Source organism: Panthera tigris, chromosome B3, assembly GCF_018350195.1.
Source record: "Panthera tigris isolate Pti1 chromosome B3, P.tigris_Pti1_mat1.1, whole genome shotgun sequence".
NCBI classification, from domain to species: domain Eukaryota; kingdom Metazoa; phylum Chordata; class Mammalia; order Carnivora; family Felidae; genus Panthera; species Panthera tigris.
The window spans coordinates 39,277,863-39,294,026 of NC_056665.1; the positions used below are offsets into that span (position 1 = coordinate 39,277,863).

At 42.2% G+C, this 16,164-nt stretch overlaps 1 protein-coding gene across 1 annotated transcript in view; it reads left to right on the forward strand.

Annotated features, from left to right (window-relative positions):
• MEGF11 (multiple EGF like domains 11) overlaps window positions 1–10,740 on the forward strand; it is a 230,607-nt gene extending 219,867 nt beyond the window's left edge. Inside the window, exons 21-22 of the mRNA XM_042988596.1 lie at window positions 1,887–1,943; window positions 8,674–10,740. Of these exons, the coding sequence (XP_042844530.1) occupies window positions 1,887–1,943; window positions 8,674–8,682 (66 nt within the window). The 3' untranslated portion in view covers window positions 8,683–10,740. The remainder of the gene's footprint in view (window positions 1–1,886; window positions 1,944–8,673) is intronic.
• The last annotated feature ends 5,424 nt before the right edge of the window (window positions 10,741–16,164 follow it).

Genomic DNA, 16,164 nt, shown 5'->3' on the forward strand with positions numbered 1-16,164 from the left:
AGAGTCTATACCTAGGAGGCTGTGCTCTTGGCTGTGGGCCCCCTCGGCCGTGTCCGGTTTCTCAGCAACCCCACCAAATATAATCCTCCTGCTCCCCACCCCCACCACCCTGCATCTCTTTCCACAAGGGAGCATCCTCTGGGCTCAGCCCACATTTCTCCCCGCATTATAGATCTCGCTCTTCAACCAGTGCAGCCAGAGCTACCACATGCTATCATTTTTTGGCTTACACTAAGGCAGGCTGGTGGCCAATGGGAGAAAATAGTTAGGGAGATCTAGGTCCTGGTTTTTGTGTTGGGTAAGTGACTGTCCCTCTGTGGGCCTCTGCTTCCTGCTCTAGAAAAGGGAAAAGTTGACAGCCTAGCCTAGCCTCCCTCCGTCCCAGAGGGTGAAGGAAGCATAGTATAGGTATAAAGAGCTGAACTGAGGCCAGGGATACAGATTCTGAGTCATGTTTCTGAAGGACACAGGTACCTGCAGGCCCTTTAGAAGAATAGCAACCTAGGGGGAAACCTGGACTGGTTCTGCCCTATCACTCCGTAATGTGTGGGAGGCAGGCAGGTAAGAATAGATTCCTACAAATTCAACTTAGGAACTCTGTGGAGGAGTTATGGTATAGGGATGTATCCAGATAGTAGTGGGTTGGTCTTCAGTGTCTGAAACAGGGAAGAGTCAAGTGGAGTCAAAATTGTATTTTAGTCATTATGTGCTGCATGCCTTTTTGCCTGGTATTGTATCCTCAGTTAAGCGCTGAAAAATAATGACTCAGTTAAAAGCTGAAAATAATTACCAGAGTCATTACAGTCTCAACCTAAAAATGCCAGACAGCTTCTTCTCTGGTATCACCAGCAACAAAGAAGCCGAGTTTGGTCCCTGAAGTTTTATGTCCTGAATCTGGCTATGGCTAAGGACCATGCATTGCAGGAGCTGGATAAATTGTGACAGCCAAAAGGGAGAGAAATCTTTCCGACTGAAACAGTGGTAATACTTGTCAAAGGCACCTCTGTTTTGTGCAAATGGTCCACCCCCAAAAATGGGTAACTAAGAGAGACTATGAATAGAAATGACTGTACATCCTGGAAAGGTAACTAATCAAGAATCTCAGGGGCCCCTGGGTGGCTCAGTCGGTTAAGCGTCCGACTTCGGCTGAGGTCATGATCTCACGTTCCGTGAGTTCGAGCCCCGTGTCGGGCTCTGTGCTGACGGCTCAGAGCCCGGAGCCTGTTTCAGATTCTGTGTCTCCCTCTCTCTGACCCTCCCCCGTTCATGCTCTGTCTCTCTCTGTCTCAAAAATAAATAAACATTAAAAAAATTAAAAAAAAAAAAAAAAAAAAAGAATCTCAGCCACCAGTCCACCTCCCTCCCCGGCTCCCCTCAGTTGAGCATCAGATCCAGGAGAGGAGGCAGGACCAGAGCTGAGAGGTAAGAAACAGTCTTCAACCCCATTCCAAAATCCAACAGAACTGGGATTTGGAATGTCATATACCCCTTCCCCAAGCTAGGAACTGGTACTGATTCATCCCTTATCCTGTAAGTCCGGAGCTTGGAACTTCACCTTCAGTGACTGCGGGTGTCATGAGAACTGCCTCTTGAGGACCTCACAGTTAAGGTTAAAGAGAAGAAGCAGTGCTGCATATGCCAGGGGGCGCTGTAGCTCACCGCTAATCCCTGTAAGATCCCTGTAAGATCTGTAAGATCCCTGTAAGAATTCCTGCCTGGTCAAAATGATTTAGAGTAGATTAAACCCAGAATAATTCTCTAGCACTTTAGCTAATTTTATGGGCAGGGGAGGAAAAAAAGGCAAGAAAAAAATAAAGCAAAAATGTATGCAGTCCAAGTAAACCTCACTCACCCCATTTTTCTTTCTTTACACTATTTTAATGCAGGTGCTTGTGGAATGGACAGACGTCAGAACACATACATTATGGACAAAGGCTTCAAAGGTAGAGTATCCAATCCTGACGTCCCATTAGAAAGGGCTTAGCAAGATAAAGAGTGCAGATCTGACATGACCAGGAATTCTACCAGAGACACTGCGCACATCTCTTCCCCTCATTCCCCAAAAAAGTAAAAAGACCACAGGACCTGGGGCTGCTGGGTAGCTCTGCTCAGGAGGAGCAATCATAATAATAATGAATTTATATTTCGATTTAAGTTGCACCTGCTTAGCAAGCGCTTGTGGGTTTTTTATAGATGCCAACTAAATGTCTTCGGAAATGTAGAATGTCATTATCCAACCAATTAGTATGAGTTAAATTGATTATAAAATCTGAAATAAAGTCAATCTACCCGCCCCAGAGGCCTCCTGTCGTTGTGCTGGTGAGGAATGCCACCCTGCACCTGCTGGCTTTCTGGAGCACAAGGAATGAATATAATACCTAGTTTTAATACCGTATGGTACTCCACACTTGACATCTGTGCCCCTGAAAGCAGGGAAAGGACTAATCCTTAGCACATGGGAAATGCGAGGTGGCTCATCCTTCTAGGACATCTGTGGGTGAAGCCAAAGATAAAGGTCAGGTCCTGCCCTGGGCTTAGGCCCTGCATTTAAGTAACAGAATGTGTGAAATAGAAACTGTGTCTCATTAATGGTGACCTTAGACTGGGAGCTCTCCAAGGCCTTGTTTCCTCATCTGCAAAGTCAGGATACTTATACCTGTCCTATTGTCTAATAAGGTTATCATGAGTAGCCAATAAAAAAAAAAAAAAAAAAAAAAACACATTATGGGAAGTGTTTTTTGCATATTGTAGAGGGTTGTACTAATGTAATAGGGCTGTCCTTTTGTCTCTTGAGGTCTATTTAGGAGTCTCAACCACACTGAGAGAGATGGCTGACAGCAAAGATTCCAATGGATATATCCTAGATCTAGCTGTGCACCAGAATCACCTGGAAAGCTTGTTAAACAGACAGTTGTCCACACCCCATCTTCCCAAGACTCTGAAGCAGATCTAGAGTGGAGCCCTGGAATCCGCATTTGTAATGAGTACTTCAGGATATTCTTATGCAGCACATCACCCAACTAACACTTAAGAACCACTGATCTAGATTGACCCAGATTCCTCAATTACTGGTTCTGGTCTTTCAGAGTGAGCCTTAGTTATACCTGAGACACAACTATTTCCTAAATAAGAAGAGCTAGTCATCTATAATCTATAGCCCTTGGTTATTAGGTGAGCTAGGGGTAGGTGATACTAAAGCAGGGAGGGCAAGTCTCCATGAACACATGTTAGGATGTGCACACCACAAGAGAACAATCTGAGGACAGAGGTCAACCCCTAGGCTCCTGACCAGCCAAAGGACACTACTCCCCTAGGAGCATCAATTCTGGCCATTTTCTGCATATTAACTTAAACCATCCAAATGGAGGCAAGTACCATTACAGTCTGGAGGCTAAAAACAGAAAAGAAAGCTCTACTGTTTTATCACTGTGACCTGGGACTTCAGTTTCTTTCTCAAAGATCTGGACAACAAAGATCTCTTCAGAGACTTCCCAGTTCTCAAAATATGCATGACTCAGGCATGAATAAGCTCAGACAGGCCCAAACACCTCAATAAAATGAGCACCCAACTTTCCTATGCACTTTGTTTTATGATTAGGGTAACTGCTTTCAGACTCGCAACCATAAATGTCAAACAAAGCTAAGGAGGGCAGGGTCTCCGCCTCAGCGTCATTCATTCCTCATTTGTGGGATCACGTATCTGAGCCTGTAAGTGCAAGGAAGGCCAGATTTTGTTTTACCACTCTGGCTATAAACATCCTTTAAATTCGAGAAAAGAAGGCTGTCTAGGTAAATATGCCACCAGATGTTAGGAACCAACACATCAGAACAAGAGATTTCAAAAAGAGGAAAATGAAATGTCACAGTTTGGAACTTTACAGAACTATTTGCCAAAGTTATGGAATAAACCCCACTAACTGGCTGAACTCCCAATAAACATTTAATAAACTAGTCTGTACCAGGAATGATTACTTTCTAAAACTGTTGGGCCAAACCAAATGAGAACCCTAAGTAAGAGTCTGAGTGTTCTCTGAACTCAGTGGGAAAGAGCCTGGCCTCTAAGTTTTGGATTCTGTTCCTAGTTCTTACTGCGTGGCACTAAGTCACACTTATTTCCTGAGTGTTGGTTTCTACCTCTGTTCCAAGGATGAGGTTGTAACTAGCCCCATCTCTAAGGCCCCCTCTAGGACCTTAATCCTTGTTACTTACTGAAGACCTCCACTCACTGTCATCCTGGAGTTGCACACCACCACACACATTGCTGCACTAACCCCATTTTACCCCTAAACACCTGTCCATCTCTCCCCATTCTCCCCCTCAACACAATGATATTGTAACAAACTGCCTTGTGTTCAATTCCTTACCCGTCAGGCATTTGAAAGTGCTACAGAAGAAATCCTCCCCAGTACGCTCCATCACTTTTATGATCCTGAAATCCTGAATCCCACTGTTGCAGCCTCAGGGAAACTACCTGTATGCTCCTTACTAATCCAACCTCCACGTCTCTCCTTGCAGTTACCTTGGGCTGCAAGATTAGTTAGGAGTCCAGTGACCTCCTGAAAACTTTTTTCAGTCAGTGTGATTCTCCTTCTGATCCTGAAATCTCCCTTTTCCTCTCCCCATATCCTGGTCTCTCAATGAAGAAAAGAATGCCAACTTAGGGCCCAGGAAGAAAAAAAGCAGTGTGACTAATAATAATAATAAGCTGAGAAGAAACAGATGTTCAGTGTCTGGGTTTTCTAAGAGATCCTGGCTTTACCTAGATGTTAGTGTGAACCTAAAAGCCTTCTAGGTTCCCACCCACAGTTCAGATCAGATCCTACTTACAGGATGGCCTCGGAAAGTCATTTCCCCTCTCTGGATTTGCTGCTTCCTTTATAAAATGAAGAGGTATAGGCTCATTTCCAAGGCCCCTTCTGCATCTGAGGGTATAAGGCTATGTGTGGTTTGGGGGAGATAAGAACTAGAAGAGAAAAAATGCTAAGGCATTATAAAGCTAAGTCTTTGGTCCAGATGCTAGTTACGGACCGCTGAGGAGTGACTCTCCAAAGCTTAGGTGGCTTTGGTTGACGCTTCCCCTTTCCTTGCAAAATGCCCTCAAGTGCAGGGACTGGCTGGTGTAGGGTGGGGCTGTAAAAGGATGGGGAAGTGCCTGAGAGAGGTTACTCTTCCCCTTACCCCACCCTCCCTGAGGGCAGGCAGGTAGATGACTCAGCTGGAGCTAAGAATAGCTTTCTAAAGTGTAAGTTTTTCAGCTAGCCTGGCCCTTTCCTCCCTCCAGTTCCCCAAAATAGAATCCAGATGATTTTATTATCCAACACCCTCTCTCACCCACCTCAACACATACATGCTTCTCCATCCTTTCTTTCACTCTGGCCCCTTTATGAGATACAGCTTCTCCTTAAAACGAATCCCCTCCCCCAACCCCAACTTGTCTTTCATCCCCTGCTGCACAGCAAACTATTTACAGGAGTCCCCCTTACCTGCAGTTTTGCTTTCCGTGGTTTCAGTTACCCGTAGTCAACAGTGATCCAGAAGCACATGATCAAGGCCAATCAATAGTGGCCTGTCACAATGCCTAGGTCATTCACCTCACCTCACCATCGCAAGAAGAAAGGTGAGTGCAGTACAGTATTTTGACAGAAACCCCATTCACATAACATCTATTACATTATATTGTTATAATTGTTCTATTGTTGTTAATCTCTTATTGTACCTGACTTAGAAGTTAAACTTTATCATCGGTATGTATGCAAAGGAAAAAACAACAGTATATAAAGGGTTCAGTACCATCTGTGGTTTCATGCATCCACTGGGGGTCGTGGACAAGTATCCCTGTGGATTGGGGAGGGCAGGAGACTACTGTATACCTCCAAATTTGAAGGCAGCCTTGATTCTTCTGGTGGAAATGAGAAGAGGGGCACTACTGGCTGACTGTGGCTCTTTTCAGCTTTGCGCTACAGCTTCAAGACTCCCCCACTGCCACAAATAAATTGGTCATGGGATATCTACCAAAAGCTTAGAGCTTGGACTTTCTCTCCCAGCAGGGCTTGGCCCCCCATCGATAGAAGGTATTCCTCGTTGAGGGTAGAACAAAGCTGTTGCAGCTACAGTTTGCATTGAAAGATACAGAACAGGAGCACAAGTAACCAGATCGAAGGAGGAAAACACCATGACTAGATACCAGAGAAGATGGGTTGAGTCGTAACTTGACCACTTACGAGCATCAAGCAAACTTTATGAGCTTCGCTATCCTCATTTCTGAAGTAGTAATCCTAGTCCTTCGTGTCCAGCCCTCTTCACAGATGTAACAAGTTTCAAATGACCTAAATGGAGTGAAGATCCTAGCTATAAGGGCTACCTTTTCTATTGCTATTCCTTAAGTTTTAGAAAACATGCAACTAAGGCACCCACCAATCAAAGTAAAAGGATGTGTCTGGGTGAGGAGGTAGGGGTGGGGTGTTAGGACTTATCACTCAGGAGACAGCCTTTCTTTAAGCAATTCTAGTCTCAGCTTCCAACAAGCAGCTCTGAGTCCTGAGTACTTCCTTACTCCTTGGCTACCAAGTTCAGAGACCACAGAGCGGGACCGATGGACTATGCTGGGGTTCTTGGACATACTTCCAGCCCTTGTACTAAGAAACAAAGTAGTAAAAAGGAAGGAGGGCAGGAAAGAGGGAAGAAAGGAAAGAAAACAAAACAAAACAAAACAAAGAACTCAGTAGAAGCAGCTTTATGTGGCTCTGGGCAGGCTGTGGCCCAGGACTCACAGGACCTGCATCCCCCTTTCTTCATGAGCGCCTCACCAACAGCTGGGCCTGCTCATTGTCTAGCAAGAATGTTTTCTCTTACTCCTCTCTTGGGTTCTATATGCTACAAAGAGGCCACAATCTGCAATGGAACCAAGGCCAACATCCTCTCTCTACCTGTGGGCCAGGGTGAGATGGAAAATGTTCTGAGCCTGGTTCTGGAGCATGCTCTACTACCGATGAGCAGTGTGACCCTGGGGAGGTCACTTCCTCACTCCAAGCTGCAGTTTCCTCATTAGCAATAAATAAGGGGAAGAGAGAAGAATTATTGTTCTAAGCTAGATCACAGGTGTTGTGAACACTTGAATGAATTAATGGGTGAATGTACTTTTGTACAAGATTAAGGAAATGTTACCCTCTGAAACAAACATCAGTAACCCTGTACTAGCAGAAAAGGAGATCCCCTCCCACCCAGTCACCTGTTACAGGAGAAAAGACTGCTAGTGGTAGCAAACATCTCAACTTGCATCCACATGGAGTGTTCTGCTCTCCTTGGACCTAAGGGAACATCTAGTCACCCCATGAGTTACAATGATTTTTTTTTTTTTTTTTTTTTTTTTTTTTACATTTTCATTAATCTCACAAGCTGGAGGCAGAAAGCATGTGATGGTTCTAGTGGAAGACTGTCCAAGAATTTCACCATCTGCTACCACTTACAGAAATTTAAAGCTGAGAAATATAGAAATTTCACCATCTGCTACCACTTATAGAAATTTAGACCTCTGAAGACCACTCATGACTGACAAGTCCTGCAACTCCATGCTTATTTCTAGACCCCCTGGCTGGCAGATCCTCACAGAATGAGGGCCTGAATTGCCAGATGAGAGAATCAACTGCTTGTTAAAGGCCATCAGAACATCTTGCCTCACTTGGGATGATCTAGAAGCTGCACTGATAGTCTCAGGCTGAAGGAGGGGCTCCCCTTCCCTTTTGTGACTCCCGGTCCCAAAGAAAACACTTTCTTCCTCCAGTGAGCCACAGTTACTTTGCCTCCTATTTGGAAATCAGTTTGCATCCTTTTGTACCCTAACATACCCTGAAGTCTTGGGGATGATGCACTAGACAGGCAGCAGGACAGGAAGCAGTTCTCCTGGTATCAGAGAAAGATACTGTCAAAATAGGTTTCAGTTAGCATTCACAAGAACTAAGGTAAGTGACCCCAGGGATACGCTGTAAGGCTTACTAGAAAACGGGAACTTTCCAAAGGCTAGCCTGAGACCCAGGTGCTTTTCACATCTCTATTACACTTCAGTCAGCCCCACCTCTGATCACAACCTTCTCAAGAGCAGGGATGCCGCCAGCCAAAGTTTGCTGCCTAAAAGTTGCCCACACCTGTGCCAAAACACACACCTACTTCTTTTTGAATCTAAGCTTCTTAGTCATCAAAAAGAATTCAGAGGAAGAATGATATCACAGAACAAACAGGCCAAGAAGTCCCAAGGCATGCATTCAAGTTTTGGCACTGCTATTTATGAGCTTATGTGACATCAGCCAAGTCACTTCATCTCTCTGGGCCTTCATCCTATAAAATGCAAACTATCAACCATCTCTGAAGGATTCTGTAAAAAAGTAAATAATAGATGTGAAAGCGCATTACAGATACCATAAAATAATCCTGTTCTGGTGCTAGAACTGACAGCCAAAAGCAAAAATGTTCCTGTCCCTCCAAAAATGTAGGTTTCTTTAAGAAAAGAACTCTCCCTACCTAGGAAACCACTCCAACATATTTAAGCAGGAAATCTGGGGTTATCATAGGCTTTGACAGCTCTAGGATCCTGAAGGCACATAAACTGCAATCTGTTTCTGGTATTGAAATTAAGTCTTATGTCCTCTCATGTCCTAAGAAATCTTTCTTGCCTTACAGATTACATGAAAGAATCCGTGTGCAGTTCTAGCACTTGTTCCTTGAATAGCAGTGAAAACCCTTACGCCACAATTAAGGACCCGCCCATCCTCACCTGCAAGCTTCCAGAAAGCAGCTACGTAGAAATGAAGTCGCCTGTGCACAGAGGGTCTCCGTACACAGATATAGCATCCTTGTCGACATCTAATAAAAATATATATGAAGTTGGTAGGTGTCTCAAATAAGTACCTTAGTGAAATCAGGGCAATAGTGCAGTATCTGAAGTCAAACAAGCCCTCTCCACTCACCCGGTCTTGAAAACACACCCTTCTTTTGTTGCTTTTTAAGGAATCCAAGGCGAACGGTCTTTCCCAGGACTACCCTCCTCTCTCACGCAGGAAATCAAATTCTCGTATTAACTGTGCTTTAAAAAAACACCAGGACTAGTATGAATCAGAAATGCTGGGGGTGGGGAGTCAGTGGGTATATACACACGCGTGCGCGCGCACACACACACACACTTCAACTGATTGCTGATACAAATCCCAGTTTAAAAAAGAAAACAATCAGAACAGACATTTGCCAAGTTTCTAAATCACTGTCTCCTACCTTCTTCGTTTCACCTATGTCTCTGGGCTCGTGGAGGACACTCCTACCTCTAGGATATTCTAAACCTCTTGGTTTTGACCCAGAGCCTGGGATTCTAATAGTATACTCATTTAGGTTTTCCATTTCATGAGCAAGCCTCAGTCATAACCCTCATATATTTATCACAGATTTATAAATCCCTGGCTTCTCTCCCTATCAAGTTAAATAGAACTCTATTCCCCCCAACAAGGCAACCAAAGCTAATCTGTTCTCTGAACTCATTTTTCACTATATTCCTTAGAGCCCACAATCAGTGTGGTCCAAGAAGGCCTCGGTCATAACTCCAGCTATATCCAGAATCCATACGACCTACCTAGGAACAGCCATATTCCTGGTCATTATGACCTCCTCCCAGTAAGACAAAGCCCTGCCAATGGGCCCTCCCAGGACAAGCAGTCTTAAGAGAGAAGCCTCTCTCTTGCAATGTGCTCTGCTGAATATTCTGACTCTCTGAAAGAAGACAATCCCTTGACTTGAAATAATGACACAGACTGACTTCAGCTGCGTGTTAGTTATTACTTTCACCTGGAACTAAAGAAGAGCTTCCAAGTGGGACTGGGGTCATTGTTCAAAAGGTCTGTTCACAAAGGCAAATCCTATCCACCCACCCAAACCCAACCCAAAATGCCCAGGACTATATAGGATCTTTTAAAACATTTAAGATACAGCTACTGAACATCAGCTAAATATATATATTGACATACTTAATCATCTGAAAATGATGCTTAAGAAAACACGTAGCATAGGTTTCACAAACTTCCTAGGGGGAAGGGGAAACTGGGGAGGGGAATGGATTACTTTAAAGCTCCTGAAATGTATATGTACTTTTGGTTGCTGTTACCTTCAACCTCTGTTTTATTACCTAAATAATACACAAACACAAACTGCTAATAGCACCACTAAAGTACCTACACATGTATGTCTGATCCACCCATCACAATGGCCAAGATTACAGCGTACAGTCTAATACTGACAACTTCAATTTTTTAAAAGACTTTAATAAATACAGATGAACTTTCCCTCTTCTGCCCTTCGTGGTAGTAGGAGGGGGAAAATTTTCCAAAGCGCAGCAGCAGCCTCTTTCAGTCTACAACAATGATTTCTAGGCCAGCTTTACCAAATCTTGCTGATTCAAGGTTCAACAACATTGCCCAGTCCTGGCCTTGTCATGTCTCCTTAGTCCATCCAATACCTGAGTCATTCCAGGTGAACTAGAACTCTGAGATGATGCTTTAAGCAATCAGTCACAGACTGGTGTGAATTAAGCATCCCTAAAAACGGCTGTTTGGCCTCCCATATTTATTTGGTTGGCATTCCTCGAGTCAGACGAGTACTTGCTTTCAAGCATTTCTTTGTAAATCTTGAGCTTGATATAGTATAGGACCTAAAAGTGTAGAGGAAATTGGACAAAAGTGGATAGAGCAAGTTTAACAGTCTGCTTAAAGTACATTATGCTTCTTGATGGAAATGAAATGATCAAATAAAGACTGTAATCAGGTGCTGTAACATGATGTAAAACTTCACAGTAAACAGCATATCAGGGTATGAAGTGTTTCTACTGAAAACCACCACCTACTCAGAGGGCCAAAAACGTATTAAAACGAGCTCATGCTCCAGATCCCAGTATTTGGATGTGTCCATACCTCCCACTAGTAGTAAACACAGGTAGACGGGGGGCTCAGGAGTCAAAATGGAGCCAATTCCCAAGCCCTAAAAAAGAGGACCTCCTCACAAGAATTCAAGACCATAAGGGCAAACCGAGGAAACTAAAGGCCACCCCTATACTACTCCATTCTGATAAGAGTCCAGCCAGTAAAAATTCCTTCCAAAGAGGTATACAGAAGAGGGACTCAACGGGTATAGAGCTGGCATATAGCTGCTACAGGAAGTGTGGGAATTCTGAGGCCCTTGATACAAGCTGGAAGTCTGCCATGGAACCCATTAGCTTGGGCAATAACCAGCAAAAGCAAGAAAAGAAATAAATGAGTAAATCCCCCTCCCTCACTTCACACAAGGCTTAAGCAAATTTTATCGTTAGGGGAAAATATAGAATACTTACATGAATGCTGCATGTGTGCATGGGAGCAAGTGATCAGCAATAGCAAATTTCCTTTCCACTGAAGCCTTACAAAATAGAAATACTAGAAAATTCCTTTGTAGACCCAAGTAAATATGTCTCATACATACATAGGAAGAAATAGAGATAAGAGACTTACCTCAGTATGTCAGGGCAGCAAAGTGCTCAATTATCTTTGTAAAGCAAGGATCAAGAAGCATGGCGAAGTCAGATCAGCCAGGAGAAACTTCATCTGAATCCCAGGTTTTATCTTCTTCCCCTACCCTGCATGTACAGTGACTGCTGCCTGGCAAACTGCAAACCAGCAGCAGCATTCAGGTTTCACCTCTTTTTTGCCAACTATCTCATGGGCAAAATTCGGCAAGAGGTAGCATGGTGGAATTGCTAAAGCGCTGGGTCAGGCGAGTTACTTGCCCTCTCTGGACTCCTTTCTTCCTTGTGTATTAAAAAGGAGAGAAGTAGAGAGTAAGGGAGCTCTCACAACCCCTCAGCTCTGGCATTCTATGATTTTTTAACGAAACGTAATGCAATTAATATTAGGCAGCACAGAGAAGGGAAAGGCAGAGGGTGTGATTAATCTGTGGTGACAACAGCTGCCTTCACGTACCTAGGAGTTACTGGTAAGAGACAGTTGAATCTTACAGAGCAACTGTTAGGAACTTCCGTCTAGCACTATCACACACGGGTTCGTGGTCAACCTATATATGAGCACTGTGCATTTTATTGGCAACTTGGAAAGATCTGTGTGATTATTTTACAGAAACTAGTTTTCACTCAAAGTGATGTGCATACAATTCAAACAAATAAAGAAAACACTATTATTGTACAATAGCATAAGTGAAACTATGAAGTGGCAATACTTTTTTAAATAACCCAGATTTGTAATATATTTGTTCACTGTGCAGAGGAATCGTACCTTGTACAAAATAAAATGAATTTCTCGAACTAATTTAACAAGAATGCCTACTGTTGTCTTGCACATTGAAAATGTATCTATAATCTACAACTTAGGTTTAAAAGGCAGAACTAAACTATATTTTGTGTGGTCACTTTAGGCAGCCAGAAAAGTGAAAATTGTCCCAACAGATACTTAAAAATAAGGTGAACAAGCCCTATCATATTTATAATGAGAGTCCCTTCCTTTAAAGTAATGAATGGGAGTAACATATTCTTATTTATGTCCAAAGATTGAAAAATCTCATACACGTCAAATATTCAAATAGAGAATTTCTCTGCTTTCACAAAGACTGAACTCAAAGGCCTGTGCTCAGCTCCAGAGGCACAAAGGTACTTCTATGGAATGGAATAAAAGCAAGTGAAAGGGCCACCTAATTTGCATAAGTGCAGTGAATAGCTTTCCACTAGTAGAAGTTATCACCCAGTACATTACAGTGGGTGCATGTTTTAGGACCTTTTAAAACAACCTTGTGACCTAACTGGTAAAGAGGCAGCAGGATTAATTTTGTAGTAAAACACAGATGCTAAAAAAATAGCTTACTGAATGCTTTCAAAAGTATAAGTTTAAAATTCTTCCTTCATAGTTTCAAAGTTTGTACATAATCCTATTTAAGTCAAAGTAAAAGCTTTCAACTTATCAGTTCCCAAGGCTTACATGACACTCAGAAGTGATTCCCACTGAATAAAATGTTTAACCAAGAATAATACATTTTTGTTAGAGACTAAGACCATTCAGAAACGATCTTCCTAAGACAATTCTCAAGGGCTGGAGCTTGACTTCTCAGTGAAAGACAAAACATGATCAAGAGTTTTAAGGCTAACAAAGGTATTTACTGAGAACAGTAATATTAGATTATGACTTACAAGGCTCAGAATACTACCCAATACCATAAGTGATAACCAAAGGCTGCAGGTTGTACACTCAACACAGAAGATTCAAGAATGATACATTCTATGAGCCGTTCATCTAACTGGATGGAAGGCAGAAGAGGCCCATTTAATTAGTATGTGACAACAGGAAATAGAAAAATCTTTCTCAGAAGGGATGGATGGGTACATAGGGATTCATTATACTATAATTTATACTTTATATAAATGCTGTATTATAATCATACCAATCATAATTTTACACAACTTTTAATTAAAACATTTTTAGCCTGAATGGTAACTTTCAAACTATAGCTCCCAAGCGAAACTAGAATGAATCCTAGGATTAGCCCCCTCACTCTTTTAGATGTTCCTTCTTTATTGTTCTGACATGGAGTAGTAGAAGGGACAGATATTAGGAATATAAGTATGAACAAAGTACATTCCCACACTTATGAATCTTATGCTTTTGCAACTAGAAAAGGGCAGAGATAAATGGAGGGCCCTAGGGATTAGTAGGGTACCGATTATACATTTTCTTCCCTGATTTGCAGAACTAGAAAGCAGTGGTCCAATCCAAACCCACAGCAGATGGAAGCTCTAGTGTGTAGCAACAAGTTGTGAGATTTCCTCCTCATTCCAGCTTCTACCTCCCAAGCCATTGTCTAGCCCAGCAGATGGCCTTCCAGAGCCTTGGATAAGAGAAAGCACAGGGACCTGAGATATTACAAAGTACTGTTATTTAGGCACCCACTTAAATGTAAACCAAAACCAGTAACTGATGATCCTAACAGCTCCTCCAGAGTTGGTCTCCTATCAAAGATAGCCTGCAGAAATAGTCTTGCTTCTTGGGGCTTTCCAGATGTCCCATGTCAGGCATGACCTTCTCCTATCATATTCTTAGGGCCACATGATGAAATGCTTTGGCATAGACTAAAACCATGGTCAGCAACTTAAAGATAAGACAAGGATCTGAGAAAATAGTATGCTGAGAATGGAAGTTGTCAAGGGAAATGGGTCTACAAGCAATACTTACTCATTTTATTGGGATGGGAGCAAGAGGCAAGTCCCACTGACTCAAAGACAGAAAAGGAATCCTATTGGCTGGCTACTGATTTTCACCACTACTCTGTACTGGTAATAGAGTAGTTAGCAGCAAATATGATGCCTGTGCTGGGACCTATCAATTCTATGCTTAATATTTGGACTATTAAACTAACAGCCAAATAATGCCATTCATGTTATGTGTATTTGGCCACAAAAACCTGTATCCCTGGACTTAATTATTGGTTTCTATTGGATAGCTAGTACTGTGGACTGCTCTACCTTCTTATAGATTCCTTCAAGAGACAATAGTAAAAAATTACACAAAATGTTTTTAAAAGTTCTCTCTCTCAGACATGAATATATTTTAGAAGGTATATATTAAAAGCCAGCAGAACTTTAACAGTAAAAGCCAATATAAGCAGTTCTCAATTTACAAGTGACATAGCAGCCCATCATGTGCTCCCCACCCCCATGCCCCTTAGCACATACGGTACTCCGACACTTATGGTAGAAAACCGCAGTCATTTTGCAAATGTTCTGAAAGTTTTCATCTCACTGAATGGGGTTAACATGGAAATAATGATAACATTTTAATCAACTTATTGTAAGACCAAAAACATTTGGCAAAATGATTTTTTACTTATCTATTCAATTTACGTTCAAATGTATAATACTTTGACTCTACTACCTGAAGAGTTCATTCATAAAATTACTGAAATGGAGCTGGGATAAACCCCAGGAATAATCTAACCTATTCCTCTCACTAATGGGAAGAAGGTGAGGCTCAGCGATAAAAAAAAAAAAACTTAAAGAGCTGCGACTAGAATCCTAGTTTTTGTCCCTCAGTCCACTGCTCTAGTACACCTGCCACTTTTAGCATACTTTCTAATATATGCCCAATATCACATATATAAGTGTCCTTTCAGATGTTCCTTCTCTATCCTCCAATTCAATTTTCAGTGAAATTAACCCTTCAATTAAAATTACTTCTCAGCCTATGATCTCCTTTACAGAAGCTGTGATGATATTAGCATTTTATATTTCATTGTTACCCTCAGCCTCCTATAGCTTGAGGAAATACAACCATTCTTTAAAACATTAGCATGACAACTTCAGTTTATTTGGCATATCATTTAGGTGAGTGGAAAAGGTGGCCTGTCAAATCCCAGAAAGGGTGTGGCATCAGCACGGACCCAACAGGATAACAAAAATCAGCCCTCCTAATTTTAGCACTAGCCTATTATGCTAACCCATTAAAGCATGTGGTGGAAGACGGTCCTTTCAGGGTCTTTGTTTATTTTTTTTTCCCCCCACACAAGTAATGCACGCCATGCACAGTTCTTATACAAAATTCAGATTTTGTTTTGAATTTTTTTCAGGCTTAAAATGTTTGTGAGACTTCAAACAACCAATCTCTATTTTCCTCCTGTGTTTAAGCGCACGCACGCGCGCGCGCGCGCGCGCACACACACACACACACACACACACACACACAGCTCCATTAATTAAAACCTAACAGGCTAGATTAAGTTCTTAATTATCAACCCAGCCTTTGACTTATTCTGCTTCTGGTACTGGCCAAAACTGTCTAAAAAGTTTTGTTTTCCTCTTTACGGTAGATGGAAGAAATCAGGACAACAATCAAACCACTGAGAGTATCTGTATTTTGAAAATACAAGTATCACTGAGGACAAAATTTAAGATGTTCATTTTCCCAATGATGAAATAAACATGACTAGCTCTGATGGGCAATCTGAACTCAAGAGGTCTAACTTTTCTGCATAACCTTTCAGAACTTAAAAGACCCCTGGCACAAATCACCAGCTAGCACCCCTTCTTAGAATTAGAATTTAGAATACACAATGCAATGGCTAAAGATACCCTTACAGAGTTACAACCACAATTAAAGAAAAATC